Source organism: Ursus maritimus, unplaced genomic scaffold (genome assembly GCF_017311325.1).
Source record: "Ursus maritimus isolate PB19 unplaced genomic scaffold, ASM1731132v1 scaffold_12, whole genome shotgun sequence".
In the NCBI taxonomy this organism is placed as follows: Eukaryota; Metazoa; Chordata; class Mammalia; order Carnivora; family Ursidae; genus Ursus; species Ursus maritimus.
The window spans coordinates 46,156,500-46,177,642 of NW_024423564.1; the positions used below are offsets into that span (position 1 = coordinate 46,156,500).

Consider the following 21,143-nt stretch of genomic DNA (forward strand, 5'->3'; position numbering starts at 1 on the left):
GTTCACCTGCTGAGAGTGGTTATGGTATCCATGCAAACAACACGGAGGCTGGAGAATTGCTGGAAGACCTTGGGCATATCCTTTAACTTCGTGGAGCCTCAGTACCTCATCGTCAAAGGGGAGTAAGAATAGCAACAGGACCTTGGAAGATCTCTGATAAAACAGGAAACGGCTTGTGAAAACACACTAAATATCTGTTTAATAAAAGATATTACTAGACAATTATGCCCATTTTCACTAAATGTGAAGACCTTCTTAACATCTAACTACAGTTTCTAATCCTAACTGTATGAGAATGGGCAAGGCTTGGAGAACGTTTGGAGGCTTTGGAAGAGCATGCTTCTCTCCACACCCCAGTCCCTCCAGCTCCTAGAGGCTGGCGGCAGTTCATTTCATTATCTCAGATATGCAAGTGGCTGCCACCTGCCTCTAGCCACTTTAGCCCTAGCTAATTTTTTAACGGGGGGAGAGGGAGATTTTAGGTGGAGAGCGGTAGTTGAGATTTCATCTTTGAATTCCACTCTCCGATTTTGTTCCCCTTTATGTATTCCCTTGTCTCAAAGCACTATTAGTTTTGTATTTTCAGAGCGCCCCCTGGCAACAGAGCAGCTTGGTCGGCTCCCGATCATTCTGGAGTCGCAAAGTACAGAAAGGGAGAAAAGTTCACATTCAGCTACGCAGAGTGTGGTTGGCCTGGATTGCTCAGGGACAGGTGAGTTACACTTGCCAGGGTTACAAACGAGCTTCAGGAGGAGGATCCGGTCCCTACATTAGCGTCGGTGGATGGGTAAGGAGGGGGGTGGGTGCTCAGGTCGGCCTTGGCAACTTGCCTGGGGTCTGGAAGTGCAGGGAGACATTTTAGCCCGGGCCGCCCACGGGCGCTCCTCTGACAGAGAAGAGGAGGAGGCGCGGCGTAGGGAAGGGAGGACCGACTAGGCGTCCCGTCCGGCCAGGAGTCGGAGCAAGGAGTCCTCCTGGGAGTTTCCAGCCCAGGCGGCCAGGACAGCGGTCACGCAGCAGCCAAGAGACGCGCGCAGTTGCTTCTCCATCCTCCTCCCAGCGCACTTAGGCCCACACCCCCGGGCGCCCCGCCCTCCGCGGCCTTATAGAAGGGGCCAGCACCTCGCGCGCCTCGGAGCGACAGGCTTCCCGGAGCCGACGGCGCGGCTGCCTGAAAGCCCAGGCGCCGCGGCCAGAGGAAAGAAGTGAGGCGGCGGCTACGCCCCGCATCATGGAGGGCAGCCCAGCCCTAGCCCCAGTCCGGGTGGACACCGACCTTCACCGCCGCCCGCGCCCCGTCCGCCAGCTCCCGCTGCTGCTCTCCGGGCGCCGTCCTCTCCTCACCTCGAAGCCAACATGAAGGAGACCCGGGGCGACGGGAGCGCCCCTTTTTGCACCCGCCTCAACCACTCCTACCCGGGCATGTGGGCGCCCGAGCGCTCCGCCGCGGCGCAGGGCAACCTCACGGGTTTCCGGGACCCCCGCGAGGACTGCGGCTCGGTGTCGGTAGCCTTCCCGATCACCATGTTGATCACCGGCTTCGTGGGCAACGCGCTGGCCATGCTGCTCGTGTCGCGGAGCTACCGGCGGCGGGAGAGCAAGCGCAAGAAGTCGTTCCTGCTGTGCATCGGCTGGCTAGCGCTCACGGACCTGGTCGGGCAACTGCTCACCAGCCCGGTGGTCATCGTCGTGTACCTGTCCAAGCAGCGCTGGGAGCATCTCGACCCGTCGGGGAGGCTGTGCACCTTCTTCGGTCTGACCATGACTGTCTTTGGGCTCTCCTCGCTCTTCATCGCCAGCGCCATGGCCGTCGAGCGGGCGCTGGCCATCCGGGCGCCACACTGGTACGCGAGCCACATGAAGACGCGCGCCACCCGCGTCGTGCTGCTCGGCGTGTGGCTGGCAGTGCTCGCCTTCGCCCTGTTGCCAGTGCTGGGCGTAGGCCAGTACACCATCCAGTGGCCAGGGACGTGGTGCTTCATTAGCACCGGGGGAGGGGGCAACGGGACTAGCCCTTCGCACAACTGGGGCAACCTCTTCTTCGCCTCCACCTTTGCCTTCCTGGGGCTCTCGGCGCTGGCCGTCACCTTCGCCTGTAACCTGGCCACCATTAAGGCCCTGGTGTCCCGCTGCCGGGCCAAAGCCACGGTGTCGCAGTCCGGTGCCCAGTGGGGTCGGATCACCACCGAGACGGCCATCCAGCTCATGGGGATCATGTGCGTGCTGTCGGTCTGCTGGTCGCCGTTGCTGGTACGTAGTTCCGGCGAGTGCGGAGGTCAGGGTGGGCGTGCGTGGCGGCGGGCAAAGGAAACCTCTGGATGTGGCAGCACCTGCAGGGTGTGTTTGCAACCACAGAGGACTGGAGAGGCCTCTGTCCCCCTATCTTGGTTGTGGCTTCAGAGTTGAGCTACTCATTTATTTGCTGAGCACCTTTCAAATGCCAGGCATCGTATTAGGCTTTGTTTATGCACAACTGGAGACCACAGGGCTGCTCACATTCTAATCAGAGAGAGTAGGAGGATGCCCAGCTGTCATTTCAATGCACGTGCAGAGATACGGGTTTCTAATAGGTGCGGTGGGAGCAGAATGGCTATGACAACCGTAGCCTGGTGCTGTGCGTTTTCTCATTTCAAATATCTTTTGCAAGCCGAGGCGATTTTCAATCTGCGGAAGTACCCTACGTGCGGCAGCAGGCAGGCACAGCCGTCTCGCAGCTTCTGAGGCAGTGTGCACTTGCCCAGCAGAGCCCGGCTAACCTTTCTTGCAGGCTCACTCTTGACTGGAAACGGGAGAGGGAAGATAAATCTTGCTGCTGCAGCCTGCCTCGGCCCTTTGGAATGGTGCTGTACCCTCTAGGAGTGTTTGAACCGACATTCAGTCAGTGGGACCCCAAGGCCTGGGAATTCTCTGACCAGCCTTTGCTTGTCCTTGTGCCAAACATGCAGGGCTGTGGCAAGGCCAGTCCTGAGATAGGATGGTAGGGGTTTCTGTACTTTCTAGCTCCTCACAGAGGGGCAAAGCTTGGGAACAAGTGATGTTTACACTTGCTCCTTGTGTAACACCCAGTCTTACCTGGTACTTTCCAGATTTTCCTCTGTGGTACTTTTAGCTAGAGATTTCTGTGACTAAGTGTTGTTTAGAAATACCTGATGAATGGATAATTTGTGTAGGTTCCAAGCAGCCTGGCTTACTAAGGAGGTATTGCAGAAAGAGTGACCTGGTCATTGTGGCAGAGTTAGAGCAGATTATATATTGGACCCGGAAAGTTATTAGACAGTTGTGAAAAACTTCTGAGATCCATGGACACGGACTCTCCTATAGCTTTTCTTTTTGGTGATGAAGTATACATAACATGAAATTTACCATTTTTAAGTGTGCAATTCAGTGGTATTAGGTATATTGACATTGCTGTACACCACATTTAGTTTGAAATTCCTTGTATTTAAAAACAGAAACTTGGTTCCTTTTTCCTTCCCACTCTCCCCTGCATTTGACAAAGCAGATATTCTAGAATACCTGTGTTTAACTGGTGTAGTATATTTAGATCACAAGTCTCGGCTTCAAATCAGGGACATGTGGTGACAAGGAAAGTTATGTCAGGACCTAGCTGCTCGTAAGTCACTGTGTGGTCACGGTTCTGCGTTCCAGGAGCTGGAACTCAGGCTGATGTCATCACCATGGCTTATCAAGACCAGCACCAATTTTAGGCATATTTACTTGTATGGTTGAGGAATGGGGTACATAGGTGGCCGAACGGAAAGGGGAAAGAGTTCTAAAAAATAAACATTTATTAATGTGGTAATTAACATAACTTTAAAGGCAAACAGAGTATCTGAATTTTTCACAGCTGTCATTTGAGCCTGAGTTTGCTCTTATCATACACTTTATATCTTTGAGTTTGCTCTTTGAGTTTGCTTTTATCACACACTTTATATCCAAAAAGAAATGCAATTAAATCATATGAAGAAAATGCTTACCTATATAGTTAACCAGATGCAGAGAAACTATGTAGTGTGTTTTCATTTCAAAATTTTGATTCTAATGCCACGGGCATGGTAGCCCTAAGAATTTAGATCAGTTTTGAAAGTTGTAAGCTAGGAGGGCAAAACTCACTCTCTTAAGAAAGACATATTTGGAACTAGTCCTATTTAATTTCTGCATTTAAAAAATGTTAATTGGTTTGCAACTTTTTATCAGACACTCTATTGATTTGGTTCTCATAAAAACAGTAAATTTAAAATGAAATAAATTCAACATGTAATCACATTAAAGAGGAGAAATTCATGGTTTCCAAAGTAGACATTTTAAACCAAAGGAAATGGTTCTGTCTTCTGTTTTGTGCACCATTGAAGTTAAACCTTCAAATATCTTCAGAAAGATCCGCAGTAAAAAGTTATTGCAGAGGAAAGAAATTGGCAAAACCACTTTCTTAATAGGTTAGGGAATTTAAGAATAAAAACACTAGAGCTTAGTGAATTGAATTTTTAATGTATTAATGTTGAACTGAGAGATCTTTTTTACACCTGTTTTTTTTACACCTGTTTTATAACTATAGAAAAATATAGATTCCTTATTAGCTTTTGTTGAGTTGGGCATAAGATACTGATCTAATTATTCAAACTCCTTACTTAAAAGGACCCTGAGTATATCTTATTTTGAAGACTATCACAACTATAATAATATTCAATGTTACTGTTGGAAAACTTAGCAGAGAAAAGATACCATAATAAGAAAACGTCCAACCTGCAACAAGTTTCTGCTACATAAATACTTAAATAGAGCTTTATCTATGGAGCAAACAAAATTTTTTTACTTTTTCTTTTTCCCAGAAACTTCACAAAATACAATGCGAGATGTGAAATTGAGAATAGAGTGGGAAATGATGTCTCTGTGATGGATGACCTACGATTCAGGGTTGCTTTATCTTTGTGTGTGGCATCAAATCCTACTGGAATCAACCAGTTGACTCAGCAATGCAATCTATTTGAATTTTTATTAGTATTTTATTTTTCTATGAACCAAATTCACCAAATAGTCCACTTATTAGACATGATAGCCAAGTTTCCAGAAACAGGAATCACCTCAAAGTATAGTTCACCAAAAGCCATGAGTACATTTTGTGTTTGTGTAAACCTGATCACCCCCCGCAAACAGGTGGAATGTGGCTAACACTGTCACTCTCTTAAAAATAGTAAATATAAACTAATACTGTGAAAAGTGAGGCTTGAGGAACAAAGTTTATCTTCTATGACTTTGGAACTGGGTAAAAGCAGCCGTAGAAACTTTTGCCTTTAGTCTTGAGCCTGTGAATTCTGCTCAGTATCCACAAATGCAAATAGGGATGCTTCAGTTCAAGAAGATACTTTACAGCATGGATGTGACTTCTTTTAAATTTAAGGAATCACTGATGTATTTTGACAAATGAAACTTGCCTTAAATATACCACATATGATAAATATATGTGATAGATTATTTACAGAGGTAACCCGGTTTGTAGTACAGAAAAGTATCATGGAATTGCTAATTTTCTCTGCCTGTAAATTTCTGCCTTATTTAGGATATTGCTTCAGGGAAAATGATTGCACATGTGAATTGGCATTATAGGAAAAATCTTCTCTAATTTGTTTTTATGAGAGTTGAGATTATTCAGAATTCTTTACTTTTTTTGTTTAATACATTTTAGGTACTGTGGAAGGGATATTAAGTAGAAATATTGAAAACTGGTCAAAGAGCTATAATCTGTTCAGAGAAGCAGAATCCCCACGTTTATGAGTGAAACAATTAGAGAACAATGCAAGATCTGATGTAATTAGTGCCTTTGGTTCTGGAAGGAATGTCCATCTGAATTTAGCAGAGTAGACTTCAGGGAAGAGGAGGGATGGCAGAGCTTGACCTTGCAGCTGAGAGTGAGTGTGCCCAGAAACCAGAACAGAGTGTGTCCACTAGAACCATGGGGAAAATGCTTTGAAAAAGTTTATGGAATCAGATTGAGGTTGTTAGGATGAACATGGGATGAGGACAGCGTTCTTTTGCCAGTAAACCATAGGACCTCTATTTTGGGTTTCTGAATAGGGAAGAGAGTTTTTAAAAGATTGATAGGGCTGTGGTGTGTGGATAGATTTGGGCTGGAAAATGGGAAAGAGAGATCAGTTATGAGTTGTTTTTGCAAGTCAGTTAGGGCTTTAGGGTAAAGATAGTGGGAAGAGATGAGTCAGAGAAGGAAAGGTAAAAGAGAACTAAAGTTATCAGAAATGGTTGATTTAAGGAGTGATTGACTGACAAATATTTCTTCTGAATCTATCCTCTTCATTGTGGTTAATATTTCACATCCATTATCCCACTTAACTGCATCCTGTAAGATTGTCACTATTTTCTACATCATTCAAAAAATGCAAGTATAAAGAATATTAGAACTAGATTTCATTTATTTTCAGTTTTTGTTGTTGTTGATTTGTTTGTTTTTGCTTAGATAGAGGAAAGGAGTTCTAGCTCTAATAGTGGGCCCTGGGCAACTTATATATCTTCTTATCTGTGAAGTATGGAGGTAGAACCAATAGACATATAAGGTATTTTTCCCATTTATGTTATTCTCAAGTTCTCTTACTGGGAAGGATGATGGTTCGATGAACAGGAATGGGAAATTTGGAAAGGAGACTGGATAGCCAATTGGGTTTTTGTTTTGTTTTGTTTTGGGTTTTTTTGGTAAGAAAGGGCTCCTGAGTCACTGGGGTTTTAGACAGAGTACATATGGTGATGGTGGATTATCTAAATGATATATCTAGAAACCAATATAACTTGAAGATTAATGAGATAAATCAGGGCTTAAAAAAGGCAGATTTTTTATTTTAAGCATAACAGAGAGTGCCAAGAATTAAACAGTTCTTAAGCCGTCCTATTTGAAGAAATTCAGATGGCCTAGAGTTGTAACATAATTGTGACTCATTGGCCTTTCTCTTTTGAAAAAGGTGTAAAGGTCAAGTAATCAATTATGAAAGTTTCCACGGGTTCAGTTTTCTGGTAATAACCTTCAGGAATATGTGCTGCACACATTTGTAACAGATGATGATTCCCCTTGGGGTGCTGAGGGGTGGTAGTGAGGGATTCCGGGTCATGTTTCAGTTTCCAGTTCTGGCCTTGCATTGTAGGGAAGCTGGGAGGGAAGTCTTCCCTTAAACTCATTACATTTGTGTAGTATTTTTTTAAAAGATTTTATTATTTGAGTAACAGAGAGAGAGCGGGGGAGGGTCAGAGGGAGAGAATCTCAAGCAGACTCTGTGCTAAGCATGGACACCAACACGGGGCTCCATCATGGGACCCCGAGATCATGAAGTGAGGACCCGATGAGCCACCCAGGTGCCCCACATTTGTGTAATATTTTTTCTAATTCACCAGTGTTCCACATTTGTTTCACTCATGCCTTAAGTCTCAAAGGTCTACAACTGTAACATGTCAAAGTTTGACTACCCCATTTTCCTCAATTCCTTATCGTAGAGATAAGTAGGAAGTTAGTATTTCAATTCCCGCCATACTTCTTGAGGATTATTAAATGGCCTCTCAAGTAACCTTTTATCCTTAGAAAATTCCAACTTCCACAGATTAAAAAAAGTAACCAAAGGAGCCTGATTTTCCTTGGGGTTCCCCTTCTGTGTTGACCCCTAAGTATATGTCGATATTTTACAGTAAACATAGTAATTCATTCGTATGCAGAAATGCCAGTTGGACAGTGAATGACTTCTTTAGCAAGGTGAACACCACACTCACACACCTACACACACACACACAGAAGTAGCATTATGGAGTGCCAAGAAATTCTCTGTGCTCTTTACTCAGAACTCTCGTCTCTCCATATTTTCATTGGCTACTTCACCCTGCGGTCAACTGACAGCTGCTGAGCAGTCATCCTTCCTGGATTGCCCAAGGTGTCAAGTTAGAAATCACTTTATTGGAAAAGGCTTCCTTGATCCTCTCTAGACTTGGTTGGGTGCTCTGGCCCTTTGGTTCCATAGTGCCTACCCTGCATTTCCCAGTCATAGTCTGAGTCACACTTCATTGGACATATTGGTTAATTGACCTCCTGAGGCAAGGTACAGTATCTGTCTTGTGTCTTGTTCGTTTCCCTGGAATGGTCATAGTTACATGCCATACAAGGTATGCTCAATATATGGTTATTGTTTGAATATCTAAGCACCCAAATCAGAAGACACTACCTGGTCCTAGTTACATAAGCAATTAATTGTGTGACTTTAGACAATTTACTTGTTATCTTTGTGAACTATTTGCTTTTCTTTGGCAAAGTAGGAATAAAAATATCTACCCAGCCCATTTCATAGGACTGTAACAAAAACCAACATAAATCTATGTGAGAATAATTGAGAATATCCCTTTAATATTACGAATACTACTATGATGTTTTACTGGATAATACTGTTGATTTCTTGTGTTCAGATAGACCTTTCCCCCAGGAAACTGAAGAAAAGAGACAAGTGATGTTTCACAACTCTATTGGTTATAGTTCCCTGGGGGTAAAAGATGTGCGGTGCAGAATGGAACTTTTCAGAAAAAAAATAAAATAAGAAAAATGGTAAATCTCAAGTACATAAATTTTTACAAGGTATTAGAATTCATCCCTCCTCCACTCCCCGTGCCACCGTCTCTCTTCTGCATTTTGTCAGCTCTGGAATCCTTTCCCCTTTATGGCTGTCAGTTAATTAACTCTCTAAATCTAAAACATGCTAGGTTCCATCTCCCCTTTCCCTAAACCTGGAGGTGTAACTACTACCTCACCCTCTGAAGACCTCTGCCACAGGTCTAGAATGTGCCCTCTGTTTTTCCAGTCATACACTTCTTTGTATATTCTTCTCTGTCCTCACATAAATGTTTAGGTCGAATTAATTGTGCATGTCATTATTGTCGTTGGTCAGATTGTTCTGCAGACTTCTTAAGGGTAGATCTGGTGACTCAGTTGTCCTCATCTCTTCGCAGATGATCACTAATGTTGAGGCTAAACAGAATTTCCACCACTGACTCACAGCCTAAGATTGAATTTACATAATCCTTAAATGAGGCCCAAGCGTGAGAATTGCAGAGTTGTAAATTGTCTCACAATTTGACCAGATCCTGACAATGCATTAATATTTTCTGTAGTCTACAAATAGCACGGAGTATGATTTTCCCATCCAGTGGCCCTCCTAGACGGTCTCTTGGGCAACATTCATAAGAAAGACATTTCATTGAGTGATTTTGGCACTTATTAAAAATGTATAATGTTATTTTACCAGTACCTATTTTTATGATAGGAAATTGAAGAACCATAAATCTAAAAATGAAAGATAGTGGCAGAGATGGAAGAGGAGGCTTGATTTTTCATGCTTTAACTCTGTTAGAAAGAGGGAAATTAGCTAATTTAGGTAAAAGTTATATAATAGAAGTAAAAATAACAGTACTATTTTTTTAAAATCTTGAAAATACAAAAATAGAAGGTCAAGTTAGAACTAGAAGCCTACTTAATTTAAGCAATTACTGAGCCTCCAAAAAGTCAAGTGTAATTTAAAAGATATAGTTTTCACAAATCTTTTGATATTTCTAAAAAAATGTTTGTTTCCTGAAAGTAGATTTGATCTTTTTTGCCTGCTTTCTGAACTTTATAACAGTCATTTTCTGTGGTTGAGGATATGCTTCTATTGGTGTGACTCAGGAAAATTTGGAAAAAGAAATATGTGTTAATGTGGAAAATGCTGAAAGAGAGATTGTAAAACATAAGAAGCATGTGGGGGAATTCACCAGATAGTAGGGTAGAGCTTTCACCATGGTCCTGATGTATAGAATTTCCCTGATAATGCCCCGCTGCCGACCACTGTGCATGGGTCTGGTAGAACACGAACATCTGCATTCCTCTGCCTCAACGGTCTTAAGGCACGAGTGACAGTTAGTGATGAAATGCCCCCTGACTCGTGAGCACTCCTCTCTGATTCATTAGAACAGAAGAAGGTGACTCGAGAGCTAGGTGAGGGCCACAGAGAGAATAAGGCCCTGGGAAGCAAAAGACCGGAATTCTGGTGTAGGCTTTACCACCACATGATAGAAGTCACTTTATCTTTCTGGTTTTCCCTTCCTCATCAGTAAAATAAAACCATTATCAACTCTAACCTTCCTTTCAGCTCTGACTTCCTGTGGCTTGAAATAGATAAAACTGTCCCTCGTGGACATACTGTTTTAGATGCATGAGGGGAGACACCCAACAACTTCCTCGAAAGAGGCAGAGAAATGTATGCAAGTGGGCAAAGTATATCACACATTCTTTTATACAGTCATTCTATAAATATTTTTTGAGGGCTTTCTGTGTGCCTGCTATTCTGCTCACCCTGGTGGTACCGTAGTGACCAGGGCTGACTCATATGATTGTACGTGTTGAGCAGTTACGTAACTCTAGGGGGCACTGTTCACATTATATTCTAGGTGAATGACCCTTGTTAAGCAGTGTGCAATCTGTGCTATACAATTTTCTTTCATGAAGCTTTCAACCTCCTGAGGTAGCAGACAGTGAAGAAAAATCATTCCAATAAATAAATGTCACCAGTCTCATGGGTCATTACCACGGTTGCTCTCACTGCCACATGGTGCTGCTGGGGCAAATGGGCCTTGTCTGGGACCAAAGGCAGTGCTACTGGTCTACTGCCATTCTGACACCCTGCTGGAGCATGTCTCTACCCAGGCTGTAGTAGGTCTGTGCTTGGGTGCCATTGTCAGAGAGCACAGTAATTCACACCCGTAACTACAGCCATAAAGCTCAGCAGTAATTACCCAGAGGATAACCACAATGCTACGGTTTATGGACCCAGGGGGCAGCTGGCCTCAGGCCACATACTGTCTGGAACCAGCCTTCTTGGGTCTTTAGTCTCTGGGTTGTGCTCAGATCACCTCCTGACAAGTTTGCCTTTCCGTTCCAATGAACTTCCTTTTAAGACTTTCCATGTCTTGGGACACCTGGGTGGCTCAGTCGTTAAGCACCTGCCTTCGGCTCAGGGCGTGATCCCAGCGTTCTGGGATCAAGTCCCGCATCAGGCTTCTCTGCTGGGAGCTTGCTACTTCCTCTTCCACTCCCCCTGCTTGTGTTCCCTCTCTTGCTGGCTGTCTCTCTCTCTCTGTCAAATAAATAAATAAATAAAATCTTAAAAAAAAAAAAAAAAAAAAGACTCTCCATGTCTTTTCCCTTTACTGAATGTAGCCAAAGTCACTCTACTCCAAGTTTCTTAGCTTCAAATCTTGGGAGGAGAGGTTAGGTCTGCCAGCCCCTCCCCTTTTTTTTCCCAGAAAGCATGATGATTTACCTCTTCCTAAGTGATCAGGGGTGTGTACCAAGAGTGTTATGTGGATTTTCTTGTTATACCAATTTCTACTATGCCAACCTACTCATTCTACATTTACCAAAGTAATTGCTTCTTATTCTGTGAGGTCTGCTCCAATGTGACTTGCTCTGTCCACCTGAAGAGAGAAATGGGGGGTAGCTTCTGTATCCCCTTACATATATTACTAAAACAATAAGCATGTTATGAAGGCAAGAAAAAGGTCCTTTGGCAGAGTGTCGAAGAGGACTCTTTCTTCATCCCTTGGTGAGGTGTGGGGTGGCTAAGGAGGGTCTGCTGAGAAAATGTCACTTATGATGAATCTTGAGGGATGATGCTTTGAGGAAAAAAGAGCAGTGTCTGAAGTTATCAGTATGGGAAGGAGCGGAAGCATCAGAGGAATGGACAGAAGGCCAGTGGACATACTGGAGAGAGAGAGCCTTTAAGGTGAGGCCAGGGAGGCGGGTGGGGCCAACTATGCAGAACCCTGTGGGCTCTGTTTGGGCGTTTATATTTTCAACTTAAGTGTGATGGAAAACAACTAAAAGGTTTGTGTGTGGAAGTGAGTTGATCTGCTCTATGTATTAAGAAATATTGCTCCATTTTTGCTTCCTGAATTAGAGAGGCAGGGTGTCAGAGCCCACAAATACTAAGGTCAGATGGAGACGTAGAGTCATTAGTAAAGAAAATTTCTTTCCCCCAAGTGTTGCTTAGAACGAAGGGAGGGACATAGTTTGGCACAGAATGGAGAGGGGGCAGAGTCTGTGCAGGTGCATAGAGGAAAAAATAGAATCAGGTGTGCTAGGAATGGTAAGAAAGTCTGTTTTTACTGGGTGTTATACACAAATAATGACTCATGGAACATTGCATCAAAAACTGGGGATGTACAGTATGGTGACTAATATAACAAAATAAAAATTATTTAGAAAAAAGAAGTGTGGAAAATAAATCCAAGCTCCAAAAAAAAGTCTGTTTTTATTGAAATATGTCTGAGAATATTAAGAAATGTTATGAGTCAGGGGCGCCTGGGTGGCACAGCGGTTAAGCGTCTGCCTTCGGCTCAGGGCGTGATCCCAGCGTTCTGGGATCGAGCCCCACATCAGTCTCCTCCGCTATGAGCCTGCTTCTTCCTCTCCCACTCCCCCTGCTGTGTTCCCTCTCTCGCTGGCTGTCTCTATCTCTGTCGAATAAATAAATAAAAATCTTTAAAAAAAAAAAAAGAAATGTTATGAGTCAAAAGGGATTGAGGGATGAGGGAGACAGAAGTGCTTTGGTAGATTCTCATGAAGATTAGAAATAGGAATTTATATTTCATCTTGGGCAAGTTGTATTGCTTTTCTACACTCCTGTTCCATATTTGTAAAATAAGAGGGTTCCCATTATAAAATCTCTTGGCTTATGAAGGTCATTTAGTAAAACAACTCATCTAATGTTTGACATCTTTCTAGAATATTCTTGGTGAGATAGTTTAAGCTTTGAACACCTTTACTTCCAGGAAATTTGTTGCTTTTCATAAGGCACTTAGAATTCTCTTAGAGCCAAATACTATGCTGGGTTCTATCTTACCAACAGTTGTTTGTTTTAATTTCTTACAGTTACCCTAAGAGGTAGGCATTACTGGCTCCAATTTATAGACAGTGAAGAAACGAAAGCTGAAAGAGGTTGTGATTCATTTAAGATAACAGAGCTAGTAAGTGGCCAAGCTGGGAGTCAAAGGACAAGCTCTTTTCTCCAAGCCATGGTGCCTCAGATAGCTCAATTCATCTTGAGTTGTTCTTTCTATTATAAAAATTTCAATTCCCTTTTGTTGGTTGAATTGGAGTATTGATGATGCTAGTTCTTGGTTTATAGGGAGCAATACTAAACTTAATTAGAAAATTTTTTAAGTTATATACTTCTGTTTTAGGTATCAAGGAGTTCCACTAAATTTATGAATGGCAAAATAGCATGAATATATCTAGACAATGTCAGGGGCAGAAGCCATGATGTATCAATTAATTTAAGTGACACTTTGTTGAATATCAGTTGTGTTCCAGGCACTGTGTTACAACCCGACGGAACGATGGCATGCCCTTTCCTCAAAGAAAGCACGGAATGTGTTGTCTGCTGAGTGATTCCCTAGAGAGACTTGAGGTTGTGACTAAAAAGGCATATTATTTTCCATTGTCAATTTTGAACATAGGATCAAAGTTGAGGACCATATAGAATTCATTTATCCATTTGCTCTCAGTGATTGTTGAGTATCTACTATGGGTTAGGCACGGTACTAGATGCTGAAACTATAGTAATGACATAGACTAGTTCTCTGCTCTCAAGGAACATGCATTCTAGTAGAAGAAGAAAGTCAATCCACAGATGCACTAGAAGTCAGATTGTGATAAACACTGCTAAGAAAATAAAGCAGCGTGATGTGATAGAGGAAGCCTAGGGAACTTTTGTAGATTGTCAGGGAACAATGCCTCTGAGAGGTAGCATTTAAGCTGAGACCTGAATGAAGGAAAGAACCAGGTATGGATGATCTACAGGAAGGGCGTTCTAGGCAGAGGGAACAGCAAAGGCCTCACCTGGTGTGTTGGAGGAAGAGAGAAGGAAGGCTCGAGCAGCTAAAGGCAAGTGAGAAGGAGGGAGCTGGAGTGCTGTAAATTGAGGTCAGAGACTGTGCTGGAGGCCAGACTGGATCAAGCCATGCTAAGGAGTTTTGATGTTTTTTAAGAGAATACTGGAAGGTTTGAATCATGGGAGTAACATTATTGGATTTATGTTTTTAAAAGATCCTGGGTTACAGAGAGGCAAGAGTAGGCACAGGGACACCAGAGAGAAGGTGCTGAAGTTGTCCAGGTGAGAGACGATGACGGGGGGGGGGGGGGGGTGGAGAAGTGGATGTATTCACACAAAGGGTTTTGAAGATAGAGTTTATAAGACATTCTGAAATGCCCTGTGACTCTGACAAGAAATAGGGTTCTCTCTTCCTCTCTGGGCCTCTGGTAGTAAGGTGGCTCTCTTTCCACAAAAGGCTTTCCCTTTGGCTCCTTAACAAGGAAGTGACTGCTGCAAGCTTACACAGCTAATAATGGGCAGAGTCAGGATTAAGTTCTAGCTACTGGGTGCTATTTTTTCCCCAGAGACATAAATCAGAGTAGTCACCCAGAGAAAGAGAAGTAAGCAAGTTTGCTTATGAAATGATAGGATGTCATCAGAATCATGATCCCCAGAAGAAGATCCAGACCAAGCTAAGCTTAAAAGTAGAGAGAGAGACAGGGAGAGGATTGCTTGATTCACATAAATTGCAGGAGTGTCAAGGTTGGAGGTGGCCCTCTGGAAGACTAAAGCCAGGACTGTCTCTTTCTGTATCTTTGACTTCTTGCCATGTGTCAGAATTCCCAATTCAGGCTCTTCTTCTAAGGAATCAGTTTAAGACATAGCTTTGCAGCTCATTGGCCCAGTCCTATGTTATTTTGTTTCATTTTTAAGCTTTTGGTTAATAGGTTTATATTTACAGTCTGCATGTGGGGTTTTCATTTCGCTTTCATAGCAATACAATATTTTAGTGATTATGTCATCTCAAAGTACTGTTTCAACATCTTTCTTTCGTCTTTATTATAATTTTGTTTTGTTTTGCAAATACAAGAAACAGTCATACATGACATAAAGTCTCAGGACCCAGCTTCATCCTCGAAGACTAGTTTTGTTAGGCCACAATTAAAGATTTAGGCTCAGAGAATTGTCCAGAAGTGAGTGAAGAGGGTAATGTGAGGTTTACAATGGAACAGAGGTGGCCATATGAGGCTCTGAAAACTCACACGCTATTAACACTGTAGCGAGATGACCAGTGAAGAAAAGCGTTCTTTCTTGATTTTGCCATAAAGGGTGAGTTGTAGTCTGGGTTTGATGTTAATCTGGCAACTTTCTCTTTATTAATCGGTAGATGTGCTAACGGCCAACATGCTGGGTGGCAGATTTTGAATTTATTAATGGTAGTCATTTCCTCCAAGAATAGACCGAGGATTTGCCTAGATCCAGAAGTAAATTTCTAAATATTAGCTTTTGTTCTATAAAAGACATTAGGGAACATTTTGAATTTTTTTTTTCCAGTAGCATCTATTTCTAATTAAATTATGCTGTAGATCAGTTTCAGGAAGCATGGGAATATCTTCTGACTTCAGAGCTCCAGTCTCCTTCCTAAACTTGCTTCTTGGTCACAAACAACAGACTCTGACTCCAAGCACATGGGGCATATAGAAGAAGGACATCAAGGGCTCATGGGGCCTTTAAGAAGCTGGCGGGCCAGGTTTGGAAGACAGGCAGGGCCCAAGCTATTCTGGACGCTGAGCATCAGACCACACTGCCAAGGTCGTGCTGCAAGACGGTTTGCTGCATGCCACTGGGATGAATCCGCCATCTCAGAGCTCCCTTCTCTGTGCCGCTCTTTCAAGACTCAGAGTTCTGGGTGCAAACCTGACTGCTATAGCTTAGGATTTTTACCCCTTGGCTCTATCGAGAGGTCACCAGAAGAAGGATCAGGCACTCGCAGCATCTTGTGTTGGAGGTAGGAAGTGACAGTGGGAGGTTAAGTGCTGGGATTTCTCTCCCACTTAGAACATGCAGAAAAAGTTCTTCAAACTTGAGGTATTAGTAAGAACAAGTAAGGGTTCATTGTTACCATGGAATTCATTTTTAGAAACATTGTGACAGTAATGCTGTATATTTCAAGCCCTGCGTGTGCCTGCATGGATGTGTGTGCATGTGTGTGTGTGTGTGTGCCTGTCACTTACTGAATTGGAGTGGAAAGGAGACTGGGGGACAGGAAGCCGAAGAGATGCACAAAACAAAAAGACATATTTCCAGAACGCCTGCGACGTGCGAGTTCTTGAGAATTACTGTGTTAAACCCCTTATGATATTATCTAATTTAATCTTCACAACAGTTTATCACTGTGACGTTCTTCATCCATGTTTTTCGATTGCACATTCTAAGATTCCAAGGATTATACAACTTTCCCCAATTATACTCCTAGAAGTTAGTAGACACAAGGCTTTTTTGTGCTGTGTTTTGTTTCATATTGGTTGTCTCTACTTTTATTGGTTTACAAAAACACTGTCCTATTACTTCATTGAAATTGTAGAAAAAGGACAGATTGAATGAGAACAGTCAAAAAAATCACACAAATCGCCTGGGTCAGATAATCACAGGGATTAAGGATTTCCTGCAGAATCTCATTGATCCATTAACTCATTGGCCTTGTTAGGAGCTTGGGTTTCTAGAGAATACTGTGTAAATCCCTGTAGAAGGTGAGAATTTTCACTTGTCCTACAATAAACTCTTAAAAGGTTCCATTCAACACGATACCTACAATGTAGGAGGTGTTTTCCATAAAGGTGCGACATCAGTTGCATCCAGTGGTCTGTCTTTTCAGGCTTAGAACACTCACATACAGTGATAAAGTTTCACTAGGCAAACATTTTCCAGCTAGTACAATTCACAAATATTATTCTTTTCACTGAACTATTTATAAAACAAATAAAACTGTTTATTGAGTTCTCTTTGCTTAGTGGGAAAGTGTTTGACTACAGTCAAAATTAGAAAATTTGTTTGGACAGTTTTAAAACTTGCAGCATGATATAGTGCAATTGGGAGTCTTGCAAACCTGCTTTCATCTTTTTTTCCCTTATAATTGTGGAGAAGAGAAAGAGCCCTGGAAAAGAACCTCCGTGTGCTCACTGGGACTGTCTCACAAGGAATTCAGGCATTTTACTATCTAGCACCCTCTCACCCAGATTAGAAGGCTTCAGATTCCTTAGTTTAATCCTTAGGATCCTGGATTTGGCCACACTTACTACTCATTTTCTACCCCTCTCCCAGCATCCTTACCTTCATTCATCAAGATCAATCTGCAGTTCCTAGGATGATTCACACAATTTCCCACTCAGCAGTAGGAACTCTGTCTTTCAAAACTCTCCAGAAGTATCTGCTATTTTAGGGGGCAGTGCTTCCCTGATCCTGGAGACAGATTTAAATGCCCTACTCTATACTCCATAGTGCCTGTGTATACCCTGATCACTTAATGATGCACAGTTGTATTTACAATTGTCATAATATTTATTATGGCAATGAAGACAATTGTCCACAGCAGACAAATGCTTACTTTACAGGAGGCACTGTGCTCAGCATTTCACAGACATAATCTCATTTCATTCTGTCAACAACACTCTGAAAGGATACTGCTCTCTCCTTTTTCAGATGAGGAAAGCAGTTTCGAGATGTTAAGTAACTTTCCCAGATCACACAGCTAACAAAAAACAGGGCTGACTTTCAAATCCAGATTTGTCTGATTTTATAGCCACTGTGATAAATGACTAAACTGTATGGCCTCCCTCTTGTTAATATTCATTTATTTGTCTGATTCACTGCACACTGTAAAGTGCTTAAGAACAGAGACTTTGCCTTATTAGTCTATAAATTGTCCTGGCCCATAGCAGCCACTCAATAAGTGATTATGGGACAAATGAAAAAAATGAAACTGTAATGAAGCGAAAAAGACACTAGATTTGGAATCAGAAAATCGATGTATAAATCCTGGCCTTTAAAGTTTTATGTATATTACATGGATTTCATCTTCATATAAATCCTTCAACGTGGATGATATCTCTTTATTTTATTTTACTTTACTTTCTCACTTGCTGGGGAAGCAACTTGCTTTAAGGTCCAGAGTTGTAAATGGTATTGAGCAAATCAAACCCAAGTATTTTTAATGCCAGAGCCACCAAGACAGCTGCGTCTCATGAATATTGTGTACTATTTATGACGTGGAACTTGTGAGCATTTTAGAAAATGTACCTTTTCCTTTATGTTTTACTTTTATTGTTTCCATGTTGTTGTTAGAAAGATTAAAAACTACCTTCAGGATAGACAAGAACGGGAGACACAACGTTGTTTTTGTAATGGAAGAGAGAAGTTAATTAGAAGCAGTGGGTGGAAGCATTAGAAACCACTACTCTAATGTCTGGTGTCCGAAGCAGAAAAAAACAAAAAAGGATGTTTAGGGAGGTGCCCTGAGGATAACAATGAAACAATGAGGAATTTTAGCAACAATAGGGAAACAGTAAAAATAACAAAGAAAGGGGTAAACAATGCTTCAAAAGATGCTCAAAAGTTTCAGTGTAATTATTTTGCCCTCATTTGTTACGAGAGATGATATAATATACTAGCTTCAGAGTAATTAAATATAACTGCAAATCCAGAGTTAGGGCAGCCTTCGGAGTCGGTTAATCCAGAATTTAGCATTGTCATCAAGGACCAAGGCTTGTCCTGTTTTTGGCAGTCTGCAGTGTTGACCTCATCCCATTGATAGCTGGTTCCCCTCAGGTTTTAGGATGGTCGGTAGTATAGCAACCTTCCCTCCACCTCGATACACAGATTCACTTTCCATGGTTTAAGTACACCGTGGTCCAGAAGCAGATGATCTCCTTCTGATGTATTATCAGGAGGTCAGTAGTAGCCTAACAATACGTCACAAGGCTTACATCATTGACCTCACTTCATCTCATCGTGTAGGCATTTTATCACCTCACATCATCACAAGAAGGGGGATACGTACAACAAGGTATTGTGAGACAGAGAGCCACATTGACATAACTTTTATTATAGTATGTAATTATAATTATATTTCATTATTAGTTATTGTAATCTCTTACTGTGCCTAATTTATAAATTAAACTTTATCATAGGTATGCATAAATAGGGAAAGCACTATATGTGGGGTTTGGTACTATATGTGGTTTCAGGTACTCACTGGGTATCTTGGAATGTATCCCCTGTTTATTATTGGAGACTAGTGTACATGCTTTCTAGTTCACTTCTAGCGGGAGTAAGAAGCTGTGTTTTTCTATGGCTCACTCCTAAAAATGTAGAAACTTTTCCCCAGATATCCTCAGGGAACGTCTTCTTGGATCTCATTGTCTAGTAGGGGGTCACATCATCATCATGGATCCAGACACATTCTAGTATTTAGTGATAAGGTCAGCTCTGGAGTACCTAGACTCCAATAAAAATACACGTACTGATAAGAAGGGGAGGTGGAAGAATGGATGTTGGGTAGGCAGCCAACAGTAGACACTGCATGATGAGACCTATGCAGTTTAATTGAAAGAATATAGTGAAGGACCCTCAAAAAGTATAAAGCCCTAGGGGCGCTTGGGTGGCTCAGTTGGTTAAGTGTCCGACTCTTGATTTTGACTCAGGTCATGATCTCAGGATTGTGAGATCAAGCCCTGCATTGGTTCCATGCTGAGTGTGGATCCTGCTTAAGATTTTCTCTCTCCTTCTCCCTCTGCTCCTCCCTCCCCGGTCATGCATACACGTGCACTCTCGCTCCCTCTATCTCTCTAAAAAAAAAAAAAAAAAAGTATAAAGCCCTAGACCTACATTGTCCATTGTGGTAACCACTAGCCACATGTGGTTATTGGAGACTTGAAATGTGATAACTCCAAATTGAGAATGTAAAATACACATCAGATTTTGAACATTATGTACAAAAAAGTAAAATATCTCAATAATTTTTATATTGCTTACATATTGAAATAGTATTTCAGATATATTTGGTAAATTAAAATATATTGCTAACATCAATTCTACATGGTTTTGTTTTGTTTGCTTCTTTTAAATGTAGTTACTATAAACCTTAAAAGGATACATGTGGCTCTTGTTTGTGGCTTGAATTATATTTCTTTTGGACAGAGCTGCATTAAACCATCAAATTTCCAATTGTTTCAGCTGGAGAAACTATTTAAAAAAGTCTCTTTAGAGAAACAGACAAAAACAGAACTGCTCTGGTCCAGTGGGGTAAGGATCTGGAAATGCCAATAACAGCTATTCACCAATTCCTGCAAAAATGTTTTTGAAAATACTTACATCAAATATAGATTTGAAAATGAAATAATAAAGTCCCTAAGATAGTAAGAGGAATAATTTTATAATTACTTGCTTAAGATCTTCCCTAGGAAGCTAAATAGTGCAGTAAAAATACTTTTATGGAACTCACACATTAAGAAGAGAGGGAGCTGATGGATTCAGATGTTGGGATTTGGTTATTTTCTCTTAGAAACCTATAGTCTTCATAGGAATTTGGCTTCTGAGTCATGGGAAAAATTGATGTCTTCCTCATGTTTGCTTTCTTCTGGTTCCTATTAGTTACTGTGCTGTTGGACCAAATGGTATGAATCCAACTAAACCAACAGATGAGACGAAAGCAGCCTAAGGGTGCAAAACATGGAAGATGAACAGGTTACAAGTTTCCATTTTTCTACATCCCATGTAATGTGAATTCAGTCGTCTTTAAACTTTCCTCAAACCTGGTACAAAATTGTAAGTGCTAACTGTACTTTAAGTGATTTGGTAAAGTCTGATTTTCTGAAAACAAAAAACACAGTCTTTTCAGAAGAACAGTTTGAAAAATAAAGCTTATCATTTGTAATGTAAATAACACATGGCACTTGATAGTTTTCACGCGACACATACATGGTGCATGAAAGGGAGGAGTGATTGTGAAGGTGTATTACAAGGCTGCTACATAAATCTCAAGGAACAATGGGTTAAAAAGGGAGCTGTATCTCTATGGACATAGCAAGTTACCATTTTGTGGTGTCATAGCCACATTCTTCCTAATTAGAATCCATGTACTTAGGAGACAATAGTGAGTGGATCTTTTATGCTTCCTTTTATTACACTTAAATCTGAAGGAGAAGGAGAAGGAGAAGGAGAAGAAGAAGAAGAAGAAGAAGAAGAAGAAGAAGAAGAAGAAGAAGA

At 41.8% G+C, this 21,143-nt stretch overlaps 1 protein-coding gene across 6 annotated transcripts in view; it reads left to right on the forward strand.

Annotated features, from left to right (window-relative positions):
* Nucleotides 1–1,093: 1,093 nt before the first annotated feature.
* PTGER3 (prostaglandin E receptor 3) overlaps nt 1,094–21,143 on the forward strand; it is a 175,771-nt gene continuing 155,721 nt past the window's right edge. For 3 of the 6 annotated variants that reach the window (XR_005834136.1, XM_040627131.1, XM_040627133.1), the window contains exon 1: nt 1,108–2,250. Coding sequence is in view for 5 of the 6 variants with exons in the window: in XM_040627131.1 (XP_040483065.1) it covers nt 1,357–2,250 (894 nt within the window). In the remaining variant the exon portion in view is untranslated. Of the gene's footprint in view, nt 2,251–21,143 lie in introns of all 6 variants that reach the window. The other 3 variants (XM_008690830.2, XM_040627130.1, XM_040627132.1) reach the window with 2 other exon arrangements.